The 17,294-nt window shown below is 42.4% G+C and overlaps 1 protein-coding gene across 1 annotated transcript in view; it reads right to left on the reverse strand.

The window, feature by feature from the left end:
* Positions 1-4,746: 4,746 nt before the first annotated feature.
* Positions 4,747-17,294, reverse strand: part of LOC111248023 (glutamate receptor ionotropic, kainate 2-like) — a 55,699-nt gene continuing 43,151 nt past the window's right edge. The window contains exons 15-17 of the mRNA XM_022799711.2: positions 6,923-7,042; positions 5,482-5,614; positions 4,747-5,256 (exon numbers count right to left, since the gene is read on the reverse strand). Of these exons, the coding sequence (XP_022655446.1) occupies positions 5,155-5,256; positions 5,482-5,614; positions 6,923-7,042 (355 nt within the window). The 3' untranslated portion in view covers positions 4,747-5,154. The remainder of the gene's footprint in view (positions 5,257-5,481; positions 5,615-6,922; positions 7,043-17,294) is intronic.

Consider the following 17,294-nt stretch of genomic DNA (forward strand, 5'->3'; position numbering starts at 1 on the left):
TGTCCGGAAGCAGCAAAAGAGAGGCTGCAAGCAGGAACGCGTGCGAAATGAATCGTTTTAGGAAGACGATCGAGACAGAACGAATATTACAACGATGGCCTTGTCAATAGCCTCGACAGACAATGGACCCTATGTCTCTGCTTTGTGCCAGCCTGTAAAAAGGTCAATGCCATTTGTCTATGACTACGTGTGGATATGTCTACGATAAGAACACTCGGGGTACTGACAGCCGTGATAATAATAATAATTATTATCGTTATTTTTATTACCGCTATGATCCAACATTGCATCGCTGTGTTAACGAGTGCACTAGAAAAGGAACAGCTTCCTTATTCACGCTGCTTTCCTCGAATCATACTAACTAGTTAAGGAGAACTTCTACTCTGCGAACGTTCGCTGATATTGTCCGCTAATTGACAGGCCGTTGATTTCATTGGAAAGTCGAACTTGTGTACCGTAACAAACCAGTGTTTATTATCAAAACCAGGTACACTATAGCTGAGGATTGATAGAAAGCATATTTCCTATGGTATTCCTATAATATCAGATCATTGGACATCGCGTTCGTCCTAAAGTGTTCATCCTTCCTACAGGGATACGGTGAGATATTTGTGATCGGCTAGTACCGTAAGTTGGCACCATAAACTGCTCTTTTTGGACACAATAAGAACAAGATGTTTGCAGAAACCCGGGATTTACTGATACTTTTTTAGTACAGAGCCATGGCTCTAACGATATTCAACGGTTGAAAATCATTTCATCAAGATCATCATCATCCAAAAAGGTCCGTCTATTCCTTCAGCTATTTGAAAGGGTGGCGACCAGCAGCTTTTCAAGAAATGCGTAAACTGTTTATGGTTCTAACGTTTATCTGTCGTTTACAACTCGGAATCTTTGCCGACGCTTCACCCAACAATGAAAAAAGAGAATCTGGGCAATGCCTGCTTTGCGTCGCCATCACCAGCGAAGTGGCCGTTTGTTTATCAATCGGTATCTATTTTTAATTCACGCGTAAATTACATAACGTACGCATTGCACCAATACTGCTTCAAATAAGGACCTTATTTGCGGCTTTAGGCGGACGCCATATACTGTACAGTACGACGATACAACGTGAGTGACTTGTGCGAAAAAATGGGCTCACATATATATACGCACAACAAAGCGAACGAACAAGGAACAAATACCTAGTGGCCGGATCAGTAGACGTAAAAGGCAAGAGGCTATGCGTCGTACCCAACAAAGCAAGAAAGCGTACGAACAGCTTCGAAGTGTTAGCTCTTTCGTTGCACAGATGAACAGTAAGAAGGGGTATTCGGTATTAAGATCGTGCAGCAAATGCGGAGAAAAGCACAGTAGTGCGTCAGAGGTCATTGTGAGCAACGGCCGACCACGGCATAGCGGAATAGAAGCCCATTCGACAGCAGCTTGAAGCTTGTTGGGGCGCACTACTTTACGGTACTTGGCTAAGCCTTCGCCCTTCCGATCTCGACCTTGTTCACCGAATGTGCGAATGGTGCAAGAAAGCGCTTCGTTCGCTTTTGCATTGTACAAAGGAGACTTTGGCGCGACTTTCAGTCGGATTGGATGACAAGAGCCGTTGCAGTGAGTATGTCAGGGGCTGTACCACGTAGCAGCCAGACCTGGACCATAAGTAGGACAGCCATTCCACCCAATCCCGTCGTCACAATAGCTACCGCTCATTGGAGTGCCACCTTCACTACTCACTCAATGGAATGGAGAAGGTTCGGTTCTATCCACAATGGTAGCAAGAATGGCACTACATTCGGCCGCTCGGCCGCTGAGGCTGAGGATAGGTGCGTTGTCGACAGGACCACTCTTCAAGATTGTAACAGGTAGGCGATATAGTCCTTTATTGATACTAACTAAAGGAGCGGGTAGCGCAGAAATGGTGTTTCTAGTCGTATTAGGCGATAGGAACGATTTCCGCAATTCTCTCTGAGGTCCGGTGACGTGTAACCGCCTTTGTGCCTGCTATTAGCCAAAGGTGGCGAAACGTTTGATACTATTCATTATCCACAAAAATAAATTTAATATAAATATATTAAGTGGAGTTACTGATGAAGTTATGCGCCGAATGAAACTACGAATCCTATAAGAATTATCGCGATAAGAAAGCTAGGCTCATTCGCTCGGGACAATATAGTGTGACAATATAAAGCAAGTAAAATTTATATATATATGGGGGTATTTTAAATATGGCAGAACCGCTTCTATTTGTTTTTTCTAGGTTGGTTTGGGCCGACGAAAGAACTTTAGAAAAAAAAACTTGCCAGGAAAAGTTCGCTTGCAATGAAAAATTACATTGAGCATTTAAATTGCGCTAAAATAACGCTGGGCGTTCGGTGTGCTTGTTTAGTTCTAGATAGAAAATATGACTAAAATCAAGAAAAAGTCTATTTATGAACTATTATTGGTCATAGCACCCTTCGAAGGAGGGTGCACGTCCCTATAATGAAGGAGCGCGTCCCTATAATGATAATGTGCTTGCTTACTAATCTTAGGGATGTAAAGTAAATTAAGAGCGAAATACTTCTCTAACAAGTGCCGAATGTAGACCAGCCATTCGCGCGTCTGATATTTCACCTGTTACCACACAGATACTTTGGTCAATTAGGCAACGATCAAGCACCCGGCACAAAAAAATGATGAATGTTCGAAGCGACATCTGGTGAATTACAAATTAACGAAAACTGAGCAACGAGTGCGTAAAAACGGACCGAAGAAGCTGGCCTTTCCGGAGACCTCTTACTTGTCCTTCTTAGTTGTTGTGTGTAAAAGTGAACTGCGCGTCAATAAAATTGCAAAAAAAATAAAATAAACGCAGGTGCAGGCAGTCAGGTGTCACACAGGAAGTTATTTCTTTTGAATTAGCATAATTTTAGTGATAAGAACTTTATTGCGAGAAATGAGCTACGGTCACCTAGTTCCGGTACAATAAATAACGAAAGCCGTCACTTCGGACACATTCAAGGTATAGAGGTACTAGTCCGAAGCCATTATACTGTAAGTCGCCAATTAATGGCCCGTTTTTCTCACCATATGCAGGGATAAACTTTTTCGAAAAGATGTAACATTCTTGTAATGTTAAATGAGCCGAAGGTAAATAGACTTCGGGACACTGAGGTTTCTTAAACATCTTCAATATAATATTGAGTATCAAGAGTAGTAATATATGGAACAAAAGTACTCTAAGTGTACCCCTTCAACTGTGTCATATCACCTAATTACGGAGGGTTCAATTGAAGTTTATTCGATTTACGTTCTTGACATCGTCATTTTGGGAAATTACTTAGATTTGGACGGCGACCGTCGACTAATAAAACAGCTCCTTCCTTTGTTTCAGTGTATATGTTTCTCGTACCCGATTCAAGTGCTTGAAGGAAGCTCGGGTGATGCTCGGCCCATTGTAGCTAGATGCCATCGAAGCTTCATTGTATTAATTAAGACTTGCCTTAATCGCCTGTGCGTTCCGCCACCCCCTTTTCCTCTTTGCTCATTTAACCTGACGAAACCACTGTTCCTCCCATGTGTTCCGTAGCACTGGCAATGTGCCTGTGTTCATTGAGTGGCAGATTTCTCCATTGATTGGTAGAGCGCTACAGCGTACCCTTTAGAAAATCCGTTGCCCCTTATCGCTTCGGCTGTTGATGTTGTCAAGTCGCATCACAATGCTGTGTCTAGCATCGGCGCCGCCGGTACCGCTTGTCGACACGTTCCATGGTCTTCACCTGAAGCCTTAATATGCTAATATACCGCTAACCTTTTCAAGGAAGCTCTTTCTGCCTTTTTATAATACAATAATAGAGTAGTTGATGTGTCTGAAACTTAGCACATGCAGATGCACGCACACACTTGAACAAATCTAACTATCCTAAGCATTTCTTTCACGTCAACTTGATATCTTCTTGTGCAATTGGTTTCCTTTGTATCATCACTAGACCTTCAACTCAATGTCGGCTCTTGGTGGTTCGAACCCCCCCCCCCCCCCATCACACGATATACTTCACGTAAATAAAATTTGCTCCTCTACGTAGAACGCGTAAAAGATTACTGTCCGTAGCGCTGGTAGTATCTCAATAATTTTGAAAAAAGAAAGTTGAAACACATAATCGTTTCGCTCTCATTATGATCATCGTAACAAGTTTTATATGGATTCGAGCCTTGCCTCACTAGAGACTCTATGGCATAACGAAGAACAGTAAATAGTGTTTTCTGTGCAAATCTCTCTGACGGCTAACTCAGTAAACTATGTTTTTTTTAGTATGTAATATCAGCATTGCACCGTTGTAATTTAACATACCTGCGAAACAGACTACTTTTAAACCATGCTGCATGGTCGCCATCGTCGTAGAAAATTCCGACAACGAAATTGATCTTTTGCTCGTATTGTAGGAATAACTAACATATATTCTTCCGGACAAACATATGGCGTACGATTGAGCATATAAAGTTATATGCACTCAGTGCTATAAGCGTGTCACCTGCCTGCATTGTCAGAGCCGCATAGGGACTCTGCAGTATTTTCCTGATATCCCTGCATGATATTTTGTATCCTCTCGTTAATGAACACATCGTGAACAAGCTGAACGTATCTGTCTCTCGGAAAAATACTTACTAGTTACTACAGTTAATTATCATTTCCATTTCTGATTTGAAATCTGAGTAAATTGATAGAGGACACTACTTAAGCCATTACCTTTATCAATGAAAAATTCAAACAAATATGAGTACATTGTCTCTATTGGTTCAGTAAGCCGAATATAATACCAAAACAGTAAATATGTTTAATGTACATCTTCAGAACTGTTGCATACTACTATAGATTAGTTGAATTATGGCACAGTTGTATATAATAGTTGATAACATAACTAATAAATGATCATATTCGTTAAACACCGTTTTTCTGTGACGCAGAAACTCCTCTACTAACAATTCTCTAAGCACCCAACCGTTTCTTGACACATCCACGAAAAACGTTTAACCCAAATCTGTTCACTTATTTTTTAAAAAACGATTCCATAGTAATAACTAAACCTAACATATATGTCTTTTTTCAAAAGTGTATCTTATGCCATATGATGAAGTATTTGCATCATCACTAAATATGCGATTGCTTTCAGCTGTTGAAACTTAAGCTGCTGTCGGCTCCGGGGAGGGATTAGTTGGAACTGGACGTTTTCGGAACAATGTTTCAACTTCTCGGATTAGCGTCGGTAAAAAGTACCGAAACTCCTGGAGTAGAAAGATAGAATGAATTTATTGATAAAGCTAGCGTAAAACAGACGTATACAAATTAATTTTTGATTTCAAGCATTCACAATATGCCCTTGGCACTGTTCTGATGATGTGACGTAGCGCGTAATGCTCTTTGTTATCTAGTAGAAAAAGCATGGTCATGTTTTCGAAAAATATCGCGCCAGCCTGGCCTGCAATAGTAAATACTTGCAATGTACTTACGTTTTTGTCCTCAATAGTCATTTGTTTTCGGACGTAATTGTAAATTGTGATGGCAACCGAGAGAATGATGCCACCTAACAAGAAGACAAACAACATGTTTACCCGACCGAAACGAACCGTAAACGGAGTGGGCCTACAAGCAAACGTAGTCAAGAACAGATCAACTATTTGTTACAAAATTATATATAGACTGTTTTTATTAATGGACACCGATCAGATTGTGGCAAGTATGAAATATCAGCTATTATGCATTAACTTGTCCGGGTCTACGTAGCATACAGAAAAACCTGACTAATTTTTGGATGGCATCAGGTAGACGAGCGATATTCAGTGTTCGGTGATAGACCCGTCTTTGTTGGTTTCACGTTGTAGCTAGCCAACGCTTTGGGAGTTCTTCTGATTTGCAATACCCATTTGAGCCTATGATTCGTGGCCTTTTTAAGCTATAAAAAAGCAAATTAAATGGTGTCGACTAAAAGCGAGAAATTACGAGGACTGAAGCAATTGCATACCTGTGTCTCTTTTCAAAGCAAGCCGTAGAAATTAAAAGTAGTGGTGGAATAGGCGTACCCTATGTTGTCGATTGCCATCCTTGAGGCTTTTCAGGAATCCTAAATGTCTAGCGGCATTGACTGTTTGCTTTTCGGGAAGCATGTCATACCAGTAAATGCACCTGATATTCGTTGCATATATGAAGATCAACTTATTCAGCATGCACCCCAATCTGGGGCTCTCTTCTGTCCGAGGCCATTCTCACATCTAATCGTTCTCTGGTGGACGACGCAGACTGACCCTTGTCACGTATACAGCGAATGCGTGATCCAAGCGAATTTTTTGTTGATAATAGTTGCACAGAGCGTTTTCTCTAATTTACATCGCACGTGTTCTCATCTATTCTAAATCCAATTAATGAAAATCTTGTTTCCTACTCCTCCCCTTCATCTTCACATATTTTTGGGCAATCTCATACTCATTTGGTAGAGAATGCAAAAGATTTTGTAACCACGATAACTGGTCCTTCCGTTAAAGGTACTGTAATTCTCGATCTCCCGGCGAATACGTTGTAGTTACACGTTAGACGCTTCCGTTGGATTTTTGATGAAAAAACTATATTCTTGCCCCTAAACGTATTATTCTCTGGCGATCTTTAATCGGCTCATTATGAAAAGCTGAATACTACACGTGAAATCTATCAAATTACTGTCAAACGCTGATTGCGTGTAGTTTAATACTTAACTTTTCCCACACGTTATTTCGTTCCGAGTGATCTAATAGAGCTCAAGGAACACCCTTTTCGAATGTGTAATGGACGCCCTACGCCGCTAATTAAAAGGCCCAACAATTACTAGCAGTTTTGCGGTCGGAATAAAATAAGTAGAAGCTGGGCCTGACCACTTGCATATCGTGAGACATAAGTATTTTCTTCGAAGCAGTAATTTACCTGACAATGTGTAGATGATCTGGACAATGACGCCCGGCATGTTGCTCGTTCCACCACTTTGCACGCATAGATTGCAGTGAACCTTCACGACGCAGACTCAATACCCCGGCCGATAAATATCTGCAAAAATAACCCAAACCGAAAAGTTAGACACTATAATAATACAAATATAGTGATTCTGCATCCGGTCAAACACCGATTAATTCTTTGAACTTTTCCAGAGGGTTAAATACAGTTCACCGTTACTGACGAGCCAAACCCATTTACCAATGAAAGGGTAAACTGAATCTTTTTTTAACTTTAGTGAAAGACGAATTTATTTTTTCGCCAAAATTTATCCAAGCTATTTCGTTGTCCCGTTGTTGTAGGGTAAGACCGAAGCGCAACTGTAAGCGCATTGCCGTTCGAATGATCAAATTCCAGTTGTCGGCCAAAAGAGAAGCACCCTGTCAAAAATTAAATTCGGACTTCGTGCGGGATAATCAACCATTCCGCCTCCCCGGGGGTTATGCGGCTGATCCTTGTTCTCGTCATTCTCGAATTCTTGCGGTGATGTCGCAACCAGGCCAACTAGACAGTATTCCGTCTTAGCATTAGCGCTAGAGTTCACACTTCAACTATGAGTAGCCCGTCGGATTGACTGATGACTATAAGTCGCTATGCGACGAAAAAGAGGCCTGTAGAATAGCCCGCTTATTCTGCCCTCGCGGAGGCAGTATGTTTGACAAAGAAGAACGCCAAAGAAATATGTTAAAACGCTTAGAGATTTCCTATTTCTCCGGTGGCCTCGCGGTCACTCAAAATAGCAACTAGTCGGTTATTATCGACGAGCAGTCACGACACGGCCAATTACGCGAATAGCACAGAACTATGTTTGTTGTATTATATCTCTTGCAAATGGCCAGATGGGCAAACTGAAGAAACGTGAACTTTATGGGCATCACCAGATACCAAAGCTAAACATAGTTGTTAACAAGCAGACTTTAAATGCATTACAGAAGTAGCGCCTACAGTAACGCATAGCGTATATTTTAATATTGTTTACTAATATAATAGTAATAATAATAAGGTGGAGACGTTTTGAAATAGATCTGGTACGTGAGGGAAGTTTTTGACCATTGTCGACATAAGGCTCGTCTACTAAAATCGGGCATAAGCAGATTCAATGCAATCCGAAATGTGCGTCAGTGTATTGAGTTCGTCGAGGACGACTGCCATGACCTACACTTCAGTTGATGCCTATCCTGATATACGACCGAATGTACTTCTTAGAATATATTTTCTTCACCTAGCCTTCACATGTTCACTGTGTATGTTTTTAGGGAACAGATAATCACGGTTAGTATCGTTCTTATCAGAGTGCAAGCTGAGTCATCTTTTGTGTTCAGTTGGGCTGGTTAATTAACAAAACAAATCGATAAATATACAATAGTAGTATCATAATAAGAACGTGTTTTATTGCGAACAAATGTCGCCTGAGCTAGGTTTCACAGATCTCTTGAGTGCCATGACGCACGCTATCAATCGATTCACTATACTAGCCCGAAGGTGATTGTTTAAGTTGTAAATTAAATGAAACTACTATTCGTTTGATGTGAGTTGGTGTCTTCGGGGTAATTTTACAGTTATTAGAAAGCGAGCTTGTATCAGTCTATCTGCAACGTTTTTACACTATACAGCCTTGCGTAGACGGTTTTGGTGACAACTTATAAGTGCTGTTAAAGTTCCATGTTAAAATTAATTTGGCTGGAACTACAAAGGGCTGTCGTTTTTTCTTCATAAAACTCAGTCATCCTTTCTTCGACACCGTATGGTAATATCGAATTATAAATACTATAAATAACTTAAACAGGACTATCATCTTTTTAAGTGAAGCATACCGAGCATGCCATTTCGAGCACTCGCATATCGTAGTTGCCTCTGCCTGCGATCGTTTCTGTCCAACGGAACTGGTAGCCCTCCGAAAAACTACATGCACTTTATTCGCGGCCCTTTATCCAATACGACATCATACGGTGTAAATATAGCCGTTAACAGCCGTGCTATTCGCGCAAAGAAGCAGAACTGTTCCATTCGCTGCTCGGTCTCCCACATCTTTTACTATACTCGTATTACTGACTTATACTAAGCTCTATACGAGAATCATCGTCAAATTTAGTCGTCATCGTATGCTCGCCCAAGTTTTTTTTCTAGACAAACATTGCGCCTCAGAGAAGCTCCATAAAAACATAAATGGACGTATCTATTTTTACCACCATTCTCGACGGATTTCTAAGTCGAACAGCCCCGCCTGCCATTCTCTATCGTGTACTGGTGTTCTTTCCTTTAAAACCAAGGGAAGCTTCACTTTCGCTAGGAAGGAGTACACTCGTTCGTAGCTGTAAAGCTGGCACGTTTGTGGTGCCGTGAAGGTTATATCCGAGTCTCTGTACTCCCGTGCGCCGTCTTCTACCGCGGCCAGCGCTCACTCCATTTGCACTCGCAAGTCCTTCCCACTTCTTCCCCTCTTTGCTTTCCGTCCAACTTCCACTCCTCATGTCCAGAAACAACCTCGCCTTTAGCGAATCCCACGCACGCTGCTGTTCACGGCGAGCACACCTCTGGCAACCGCCGTCACCGCCGCTGCCGTCACTATGGAGGCTTCTGCTACTACGACTGGCGGTACTCGCTTCTTGCTAGCGTCGTCTTTTCCACTGCGGCCGTTTTCGTTGCCTCGGCAAAAGGTCACTTTATGGCTTTTACGGAGCGTGACGTGAGCTGACTTGCGGACCGCCAGCCCACTCACTACGACGAAGCGAAGAAATGACTGTGGCAGCATGGGAGTAGGCATCGGTCAGCCGAAGCAAAGTGCGCCACGGCTGCGTCACGGGAAGGAGAACCAACGGCTGCACCAACGAAAGCATTGCACTAATGCCGATAGGCGCGCTGCAAAGGCAGCCTCTTCGCCAGCCAGATCAAGCAAGGGCCCTTTCCCTGTTTGCCAGGAGCCCATAGTTAAACCCAAAACTTCGTACAGGGCCAGCTGGTGCCTAACGCTGATCTGAGCTCGACGAGAAAAATGAAGAAAAAAGAGGGGGAGGAGGAGGAGCAGGAGGAAGGGAAAGAAGCCAACTCAGAAATCATCCACAAACCACGGCGGCATTAGTGATAAAACTAATTTAAGGCCTACCAACTAAGATTCCCGCTGTCTTTCACACTTGGGCACTGGTCACTATGTCTAAAACAGTAAATGATTCCATGATATACGCAACCATAGCGTGTAGCGCTAAAGACTGTGGTAGTAGTAGCAGTAGTAGTAGTCGTAGTAATCTGACGGTAGAGAAGCAGCGTTTGTAAATGGCAATCGGGAATGGTGGGGCGTCAAAACGGCATATTACTGCAGGCTATAGGTAACACTTAGATACATAGCCCTAGTTATGATTGACGATAAGAATGTAGAAAAACAGTTGTATAATGTAAGCATCGCTGGGATATGCGGGTAATTTTAGGCTCAGATAAATATAGGAACAAATATCAAAGAAAACAGTATTGAATGATACAAACAAAACAACTACGGATGACAGAATACCAGATGCGTAGGAGTTTCGTGAAATTATGGGTTCGAACTCCGTAAATAAGAAGTTTTTCCGCTCAGCACTGACAGCAACAGCATTACATGCCATCCGTAATATGAAAATCCGTAGAACTACTCTAACCATCAGTGTATTCTTGTGCGATTGCGACCTTCGCTAAAATTTCCAATACTGTTACACCATTTGGGGGTTATTTTTGTTGTTATTTGATGATTAAAGGATCTAAACCACGTGTAACAGAGACAGGCGGCAATTATAAGCACGGTCAACTATAACGATTCTGATTATAATACTATCCTAAAAAAAGCACTCTTATAGTTATGCCAACGCAACACATTTCGATCCTTTTCCATCTCCAAGATATCATCAACGGAAGCCAGTGCGAGTGTAAATCATAATCAATGTTGATATCTACGATCGGCATTACCACCGAGAACAAACAACGATTTTCCTCGAGCTTCTATATCCGATTGCTCCATGTTCCGCATCGCCCCGGCAAGTCTACAGAGAATCTACGCACTGCTTGGCCAGCAGCGAGAATTCCACCGCGCGTGCATAGCTCTGTTGTAAACAATAATCAAGACCTATTGGTCTACTTCATGGAGTCATAGAATACGTCTATAACCTAGGTACTATAACGTTGGGGAAACGAGACTGAGCGAGATAAATTCTCTCTCGCCATCTCTTCCTCTATTGGACCCGCAAGAACCATCCCGCTTTATGGCCAGCTCCCAATCGCAATACGATGCGATCGTTACGCACGACGACGATGTCATTCAAGCACGCACAGCGAACACAGTCAGTAAGTACATCTATCCCAACCATTCAGCCAGCGATACGGACACAATGACTGCCAGACGAGTGATCGTGCGCGTACCGCGGCTGCCCAATCTAATATTATGCATCATCTCTTTGCGATCATCGCACGCAGATGATATTTGCGGTGCGACGAAACGTTGAAGCAAGGATTGGTGTTAGAGCTATGCTATCTGACTGGCTGAAGATGCAGTCTTAAATGGAAAGAGGAAGAACCTCGAGGCATTGAGGATACGCATCGTCAGTTGATGGGCTTAGGACTGAAGCATTCGAGTTGGGTTTGGGTTGTTACCGTTTCGTTCGTTGCTTCGAAGTTGTTTATACGAGTAGCCACGAAAGTGGATTTACAGAATGTACAAAATGGCCTCAGCGGTTGTGGTAAGTGGATATGTAGCGTAAATGAGTATATATATAGCGCTGCTGCACCTGTACCAATTACCCGGAAACAAACTGCTAGATGCGTGCACGTTGAAACAGGCTGTGTATTGTGTTTGTGAAGCGCTAAGTGGCCAGTCCTGTGCAGCCTGAAATCCGTATACATTTTCGACCACTTCAATTCGCAAACGGAAATGAACAGCGGCTTAGAAAAGAGCAGAACCGAGCGAAACTCTTATGGGGAAGAAACTAGTCAAACCAGCTGAAGAAGGCTGCGAAGGAGCCCGAATGATGCCACCAGCGCGTTTCTTTACGAGCAAAAGCCGTTGCGAGTAACCGAGGGCTAAACAAATATGGGCGTAGATTTTATTAGAACAAATGATGCCTTCCGGGGTTCCCCAACAGAGCCTCATGGCGTGGAGGGCAAGCCATCGCTTGTTATGGCAGATGCCCTACGCTGGGTTTAGGAACAACAGTCTGCAGATTCCGTAACGTAAAATCATGTGTACAGGGGCATATGAACGCCCCATTATCACAGTTACTATTGGATAAACCGTGTTTACATCGAGTAGCCATCAGATTGTAGCAAAAAGTGCACGATCGGGCACAGGTATTCACAAAACGGCTAGTAACTATAACTAGCTAGCTACCCTATCTAGTATCACGTACAAACAAATGAACGTTGTCAAACTCTGATTTGTTCTCGTTCATCGAGACTATCTGTCGTGTTTCCTTACGAGCATTGTTTGGTTCACTATCAGATACAAACGCGTACATAATTACCAGTAGCGTTTGTAGTCTACGAGAAAGATGCAATAGTTTGGTCAATTAACACTGCGTGGTTCGTAAATAATGCTACAAAACACACATCTCTTATCTAAATGTTTAATTTGCCATCTCAGTTATTTAGATCAAGAATTATCTAAAATATGTTTTAAACTTACAGCATAAATCGATTTATTTAGTTCTTCTTATTCGCATTGCGGTTATACTCACGACCCAAAGCAAAACGAATCGAAATCGCTTTGCTTCACAGCCTTAAGTTTGACAATCGACCGAGCCAAGCTTTCAGTTACAAATACATGTACCACCGCGACATAGAAACTATCTACAGGTACACTTTTCAAACGGACGGACAAACTTCCTTCAGCTTATTACAGACGCACATATCCACCCATAGATATCCTAAAAGCCCCTACGCCTGCCACCGTCTGCGGTCGACAATAGCGCCAGCACGCAGACGGAGTGCCAGCTAAAACTGCTGCCGACGCCCCGGGATATCCGCCTGCCTGCCTGCCTGCCTGCCTGCACGCCCGACCGACCGCGGTGAAACTGATGCGTGCAGGCACGTACGTGAATTGTTGAGTCGTTTCGCGGTCCCGTCGACTCAAGCACTTCGGAGCCGAAGCACTTCCTTCTTTTAACACGGCCAACTGTAAGTGCTCACCTGCGTTGCAGTTTTTCGAACCATAGCCGTGCCGGCCAGTGGTAGCTTGGATGTTAGTGTAACTCCCGCTGGCCTTCCTGGCTGAGCTAGCAGAGTTGCTCCTTGTTCCTGCCAGTCCTCCTGGCCAGGACAGTTGACTCCTGAATATATAATAGAGCGATGGTACTGGGACAATATGTAAACGAAGAAAAAAATATGTATTGCTATAGGCAAGTACAAAAAATAGCGGTGTAGTTGAACGAAGGCAATGCCTCTTTGAGGTCTGAGGTCCGAGACTTGTCGCATGTGAATACATGTTGTGTGTTAGCAGTTTGTTGTTTGTGGCCAATAGCCACGCCATCATCACCGCATAACATACGGTTGACGCATCGTACGCAGTCAGGATGCTGCTGTTACTGTCTAAGTGTTTTCGTCCCGTTCCAAGAGCGGTGCTAAGTACACTAGGTAGCACCGCGAAGCGACAGGCATAAAGGTTGACAGGCAGACGTGATCCGGCGGTGGGCTCCACTGTGGTATAGTCTAAATGTGGAGAAGGGGGTGACTGGAAAAATTCGCTGTCTGTAGACAACGGTTGGTTTTTGCGGTGCGCGTTTATTTGCAATACGCAATATAGTAAGGTACAGAGTACTCGGAAAAGTAAGCAATCTTATAATGCTTGAACAAATTACACAATTTGCTACCGAAAAAACACGCAAAGCGTTCAGGAAGACTCATCCCATCGTTACGACAGCTCATCGTCGGTCTCAAACAAATAAATGAGTTTAGGCATGGGAACAGTCGGTGTAATTATTGAAGCTAGATATACTTAATATGCTGATAAACCTAGTGGACCGTAATTTCCTTAACATTGTGTGACACCGTATGTTATTATTAGGTGGGTTAAAACCGTGAACTATCCTTGTGTAAAAAAATTACCACGGTCTGATGGTGAAATGCTCATATATCCAAAGTAGAAACAATAAAAAATTCTAGCTGATTTTTTCTAGTTTCGCTACTCAGAGCACTGGTACTAATTGTTCTATTGGAGTGTTGTTTGTTAATTGTTAATTGGATGAAATGTTTACTAGAGTTTGTCAACTTTGTGTTCCCGACAGAGAAAACATAAGAGAGAGTTCTAAATCGAAATCTCATTGCTTTGATACTTCGGGTCTGACAAACAGCACATTTTTACGATATCATACAACATATACATGAGGACGTGTAGCATCTTGTTCCTCCAATGTTAACTCTCATGCAGGAACCAGCCGCGTCATACGTTTTGTATTCTTTACTCTGGTTGCTACTCGACTCCGCAGACCCATCTTTTACCCAGCGTCTACACACCAAACGGCGACAGCTCAGCCTACATTTCTATTGAATTGCATATGACCGCTTTGTCAACGAAGAGAATAGATTTGTGTATTAAATATCAGCTCCTACCTTTCTTGGTGCCTGCATGATATTATAGTGTATGTTAGCGTGTCACAGCGAATGTGTCTATGCCAGCGATTGTTAGCAATTTCTACTGCTTGACTGATTCGTCGACTACCTTGCTTGCACAAAAGGCCGAATCTAGTGACACTCGCAGTAGCTGGCCTCCGTCCAACAGGACAGATCGTACACACAGGCATTACGGCCGAAATTTGTCCCACGGGATCTTGGCAGTCTACTAACAGAGGCAATAATATGATACAAAATGGAATCTCTACCCTACGGATTCTTCGTAGGAGAAAAATAACAGAAAATTGTCTAGATTTATATTAATTTTTGGATAAACAATAACTTGTTTCGATATTAACCATTTCTCATTGATTGCGTATACGGTATGAATTTCAATAGCAAATGTACTGCTGTGATCCTTCTTTAGTGAAGGGTCATTTGCGCAATACCGCAGAAAAACTCTAGCGTTTATCATATATCGTCCAGGGTACATAACTCGTGATTTGTTTTTCCGTCGCGTGCCGTTCTTGGTGTCTCGTATAAGACGGATTACATGCTTCCTCGTAGGCTGCTCGATGCAATTTTTAAAAATTTCGCCACTACATGTTATTGGCACAGGACTGACCCGATAATTATAAAAATTGATTAATTTCACTTCCTTAGTGTAAGGTACATGCAAATCTAGTCCTGAAGAGAATACTTCATACAACGACGACGGCTGCGAGAGACGATATTACGACGACGATTAATATAATAGCGAAGCGTTATGACTCAGTGACGGTATCAGTTTCGTCGCTACCGCACTCATTCGGATACATCAATCGTCTGGGAGAAAAATGCCGTTGGCAGTAGATTTTTTTTGGGAGTATTTAGATCGTTTTCGTTAATCACGTTGACTATAAAGGTAACCCCAAAATATGCTGATGACAGCTCGACAAAGCTGAGATAAGCTGATCTAGTCTAGGACTATCGTACGTGAATATTAATTATCAGTCGAAATATTTTTACTCCTCAGAATTCGAAAAATAACAGACCTAATTAAATCTAATTATCGATTTGTTTTTTTGCCTATGGCTCATTGTGTCAGATCAAATATTTTTATAGTCTGCGATATAGACCGAATGTTGTGATAAGAAAAGAATAGTATAGGTTCATGGCTTTTTTTTTTATCAAGTTTACAGAAAGATTATATTTACACAGACCGCTCTCCTCAATCAGTTCAACAAACATCCAACATTCGCTCTATTTCCATTTGTTAATGTTTATTTCACTATCGTTTACGTCCTATAACCTGATTGTCGCCACCTCTGTTTACTTACCTTACAATGCAGATTCTGCCAACACCACCTCTCGACATATTGAAAATTTTGCCATTTATATACGGGAAGCTTTTATCACCTTGCCCGACTGACGTTCTACAAGCTTCCAATAATACTATACAGGGTTTCGCCTTGTCCTTTGTCTCAGTTTCTCTTTACGATTTCGCCACTTTGAGATGTCGGTGCCTAAAAACGCTAGACACGGATATCTTTTTCGGTGCTTCTTCGTCCCAACATTTCCTTTATGTCCCTATGCGTGCCCAGCTTGTGACAGCCATATGTGGGCACTATTCAGCACTTTGGGTTTGTGGGCACGCCTCGCTTTCTAGCCAAAGGCTTGCGCAGCCACGCTTCTCACTAATAGCATAAGTGGTCGTCGTAGAGGGGTTTACCCAATATATAGTTAGCGCTAAACGACGATATGTTTCGTCAAAGCGAAAAACGTGGCGCGCAAAAAGAAAACGTCGATGACTTAGTGAAAGAGAACGGTGAATATGGAGACAGATTGCAAGACGACAAAAAATATTTTAGGGTTGTCTAGATCCGGTCTAGTGCACATGAAGCGCGAGAGACCTACGCCACACACGTTGATTACCACTCGTCGATGTCGCACAAAGGTAATTTATCAGTCCTCAGTACAACAAACGCGACCTAAATGGTATATACGCAGCGTAGCAAAAGTTCGTACCTTTTGTATACCAAACATTTCGTGCTGCGTTACTATTGAGTTTCTTTCATTAAATTTCAACTCAACATAGCATCACGGGTTACCGAATGGTGGGGATGTTCTCCGCAATTTTATATGTTAGTCGTGGTAATGAATAATTATTGGCCGCTGGTTCTATCTGCTTCTGCCCTTGATGAGCTCTTGACCATCGTTTTGTAACAGACAGGCGTCTATTCAATCGGGAGTGCCGCAAAGTTCCCCGTCATTATACAGTGGTAAAATGTTTGGCTACCAAAACTTAGAGGCATGTGAGGTCGCTCCGGTTCGAAACCGAGGGCAGACACTTCATTTCGGGGTGGGAAGGCTATCCGTCTCACACGAACGCCATCTAAGCCAATAGAGCCGGATGCAAGACTTGCGAAAAAAGTTGCACATAAATAGATATTTCATCTATTTAAGTGCAACTTCCTTTCGATAAGGTTATGAGCCACCCTTCCAGGTAGCCCCAATTAATCTGTGTGTCCTTAACTAAAATCCATCCTTGCTTTTTATTATACATATTTATGCCTGTATGGGTTATTGCACTTTTCGAATAATCTTATCTTCTTCCAATTTAGTCCAATTTTTTACTAGTACCCAAGGCGACGTTAATGAAAACTAATTGAACATTTACTATTCCTTCTCCTGCTGCGGAACTGCGAAATTTAGTTTTCTAATCTAACAGAAACCTCTAGTATACGATTTTCAGTAAATGTAT

The sequence above is a fragment of the Varroa destructor genome, unplaced genomic scaffold, assembly GCF_002443255.2.
Source record: "Varroa destructor unplaced genomic scaffold, Vdes_3.0 BEIS01000003.1, whole genome shotgun sequence".
Lineage (NCBI taxonomy): Eukaryota > Metazoa > Arthropoda > Arachnida > Mesostigmata > Varroidae > Varroa > Varroa destructor.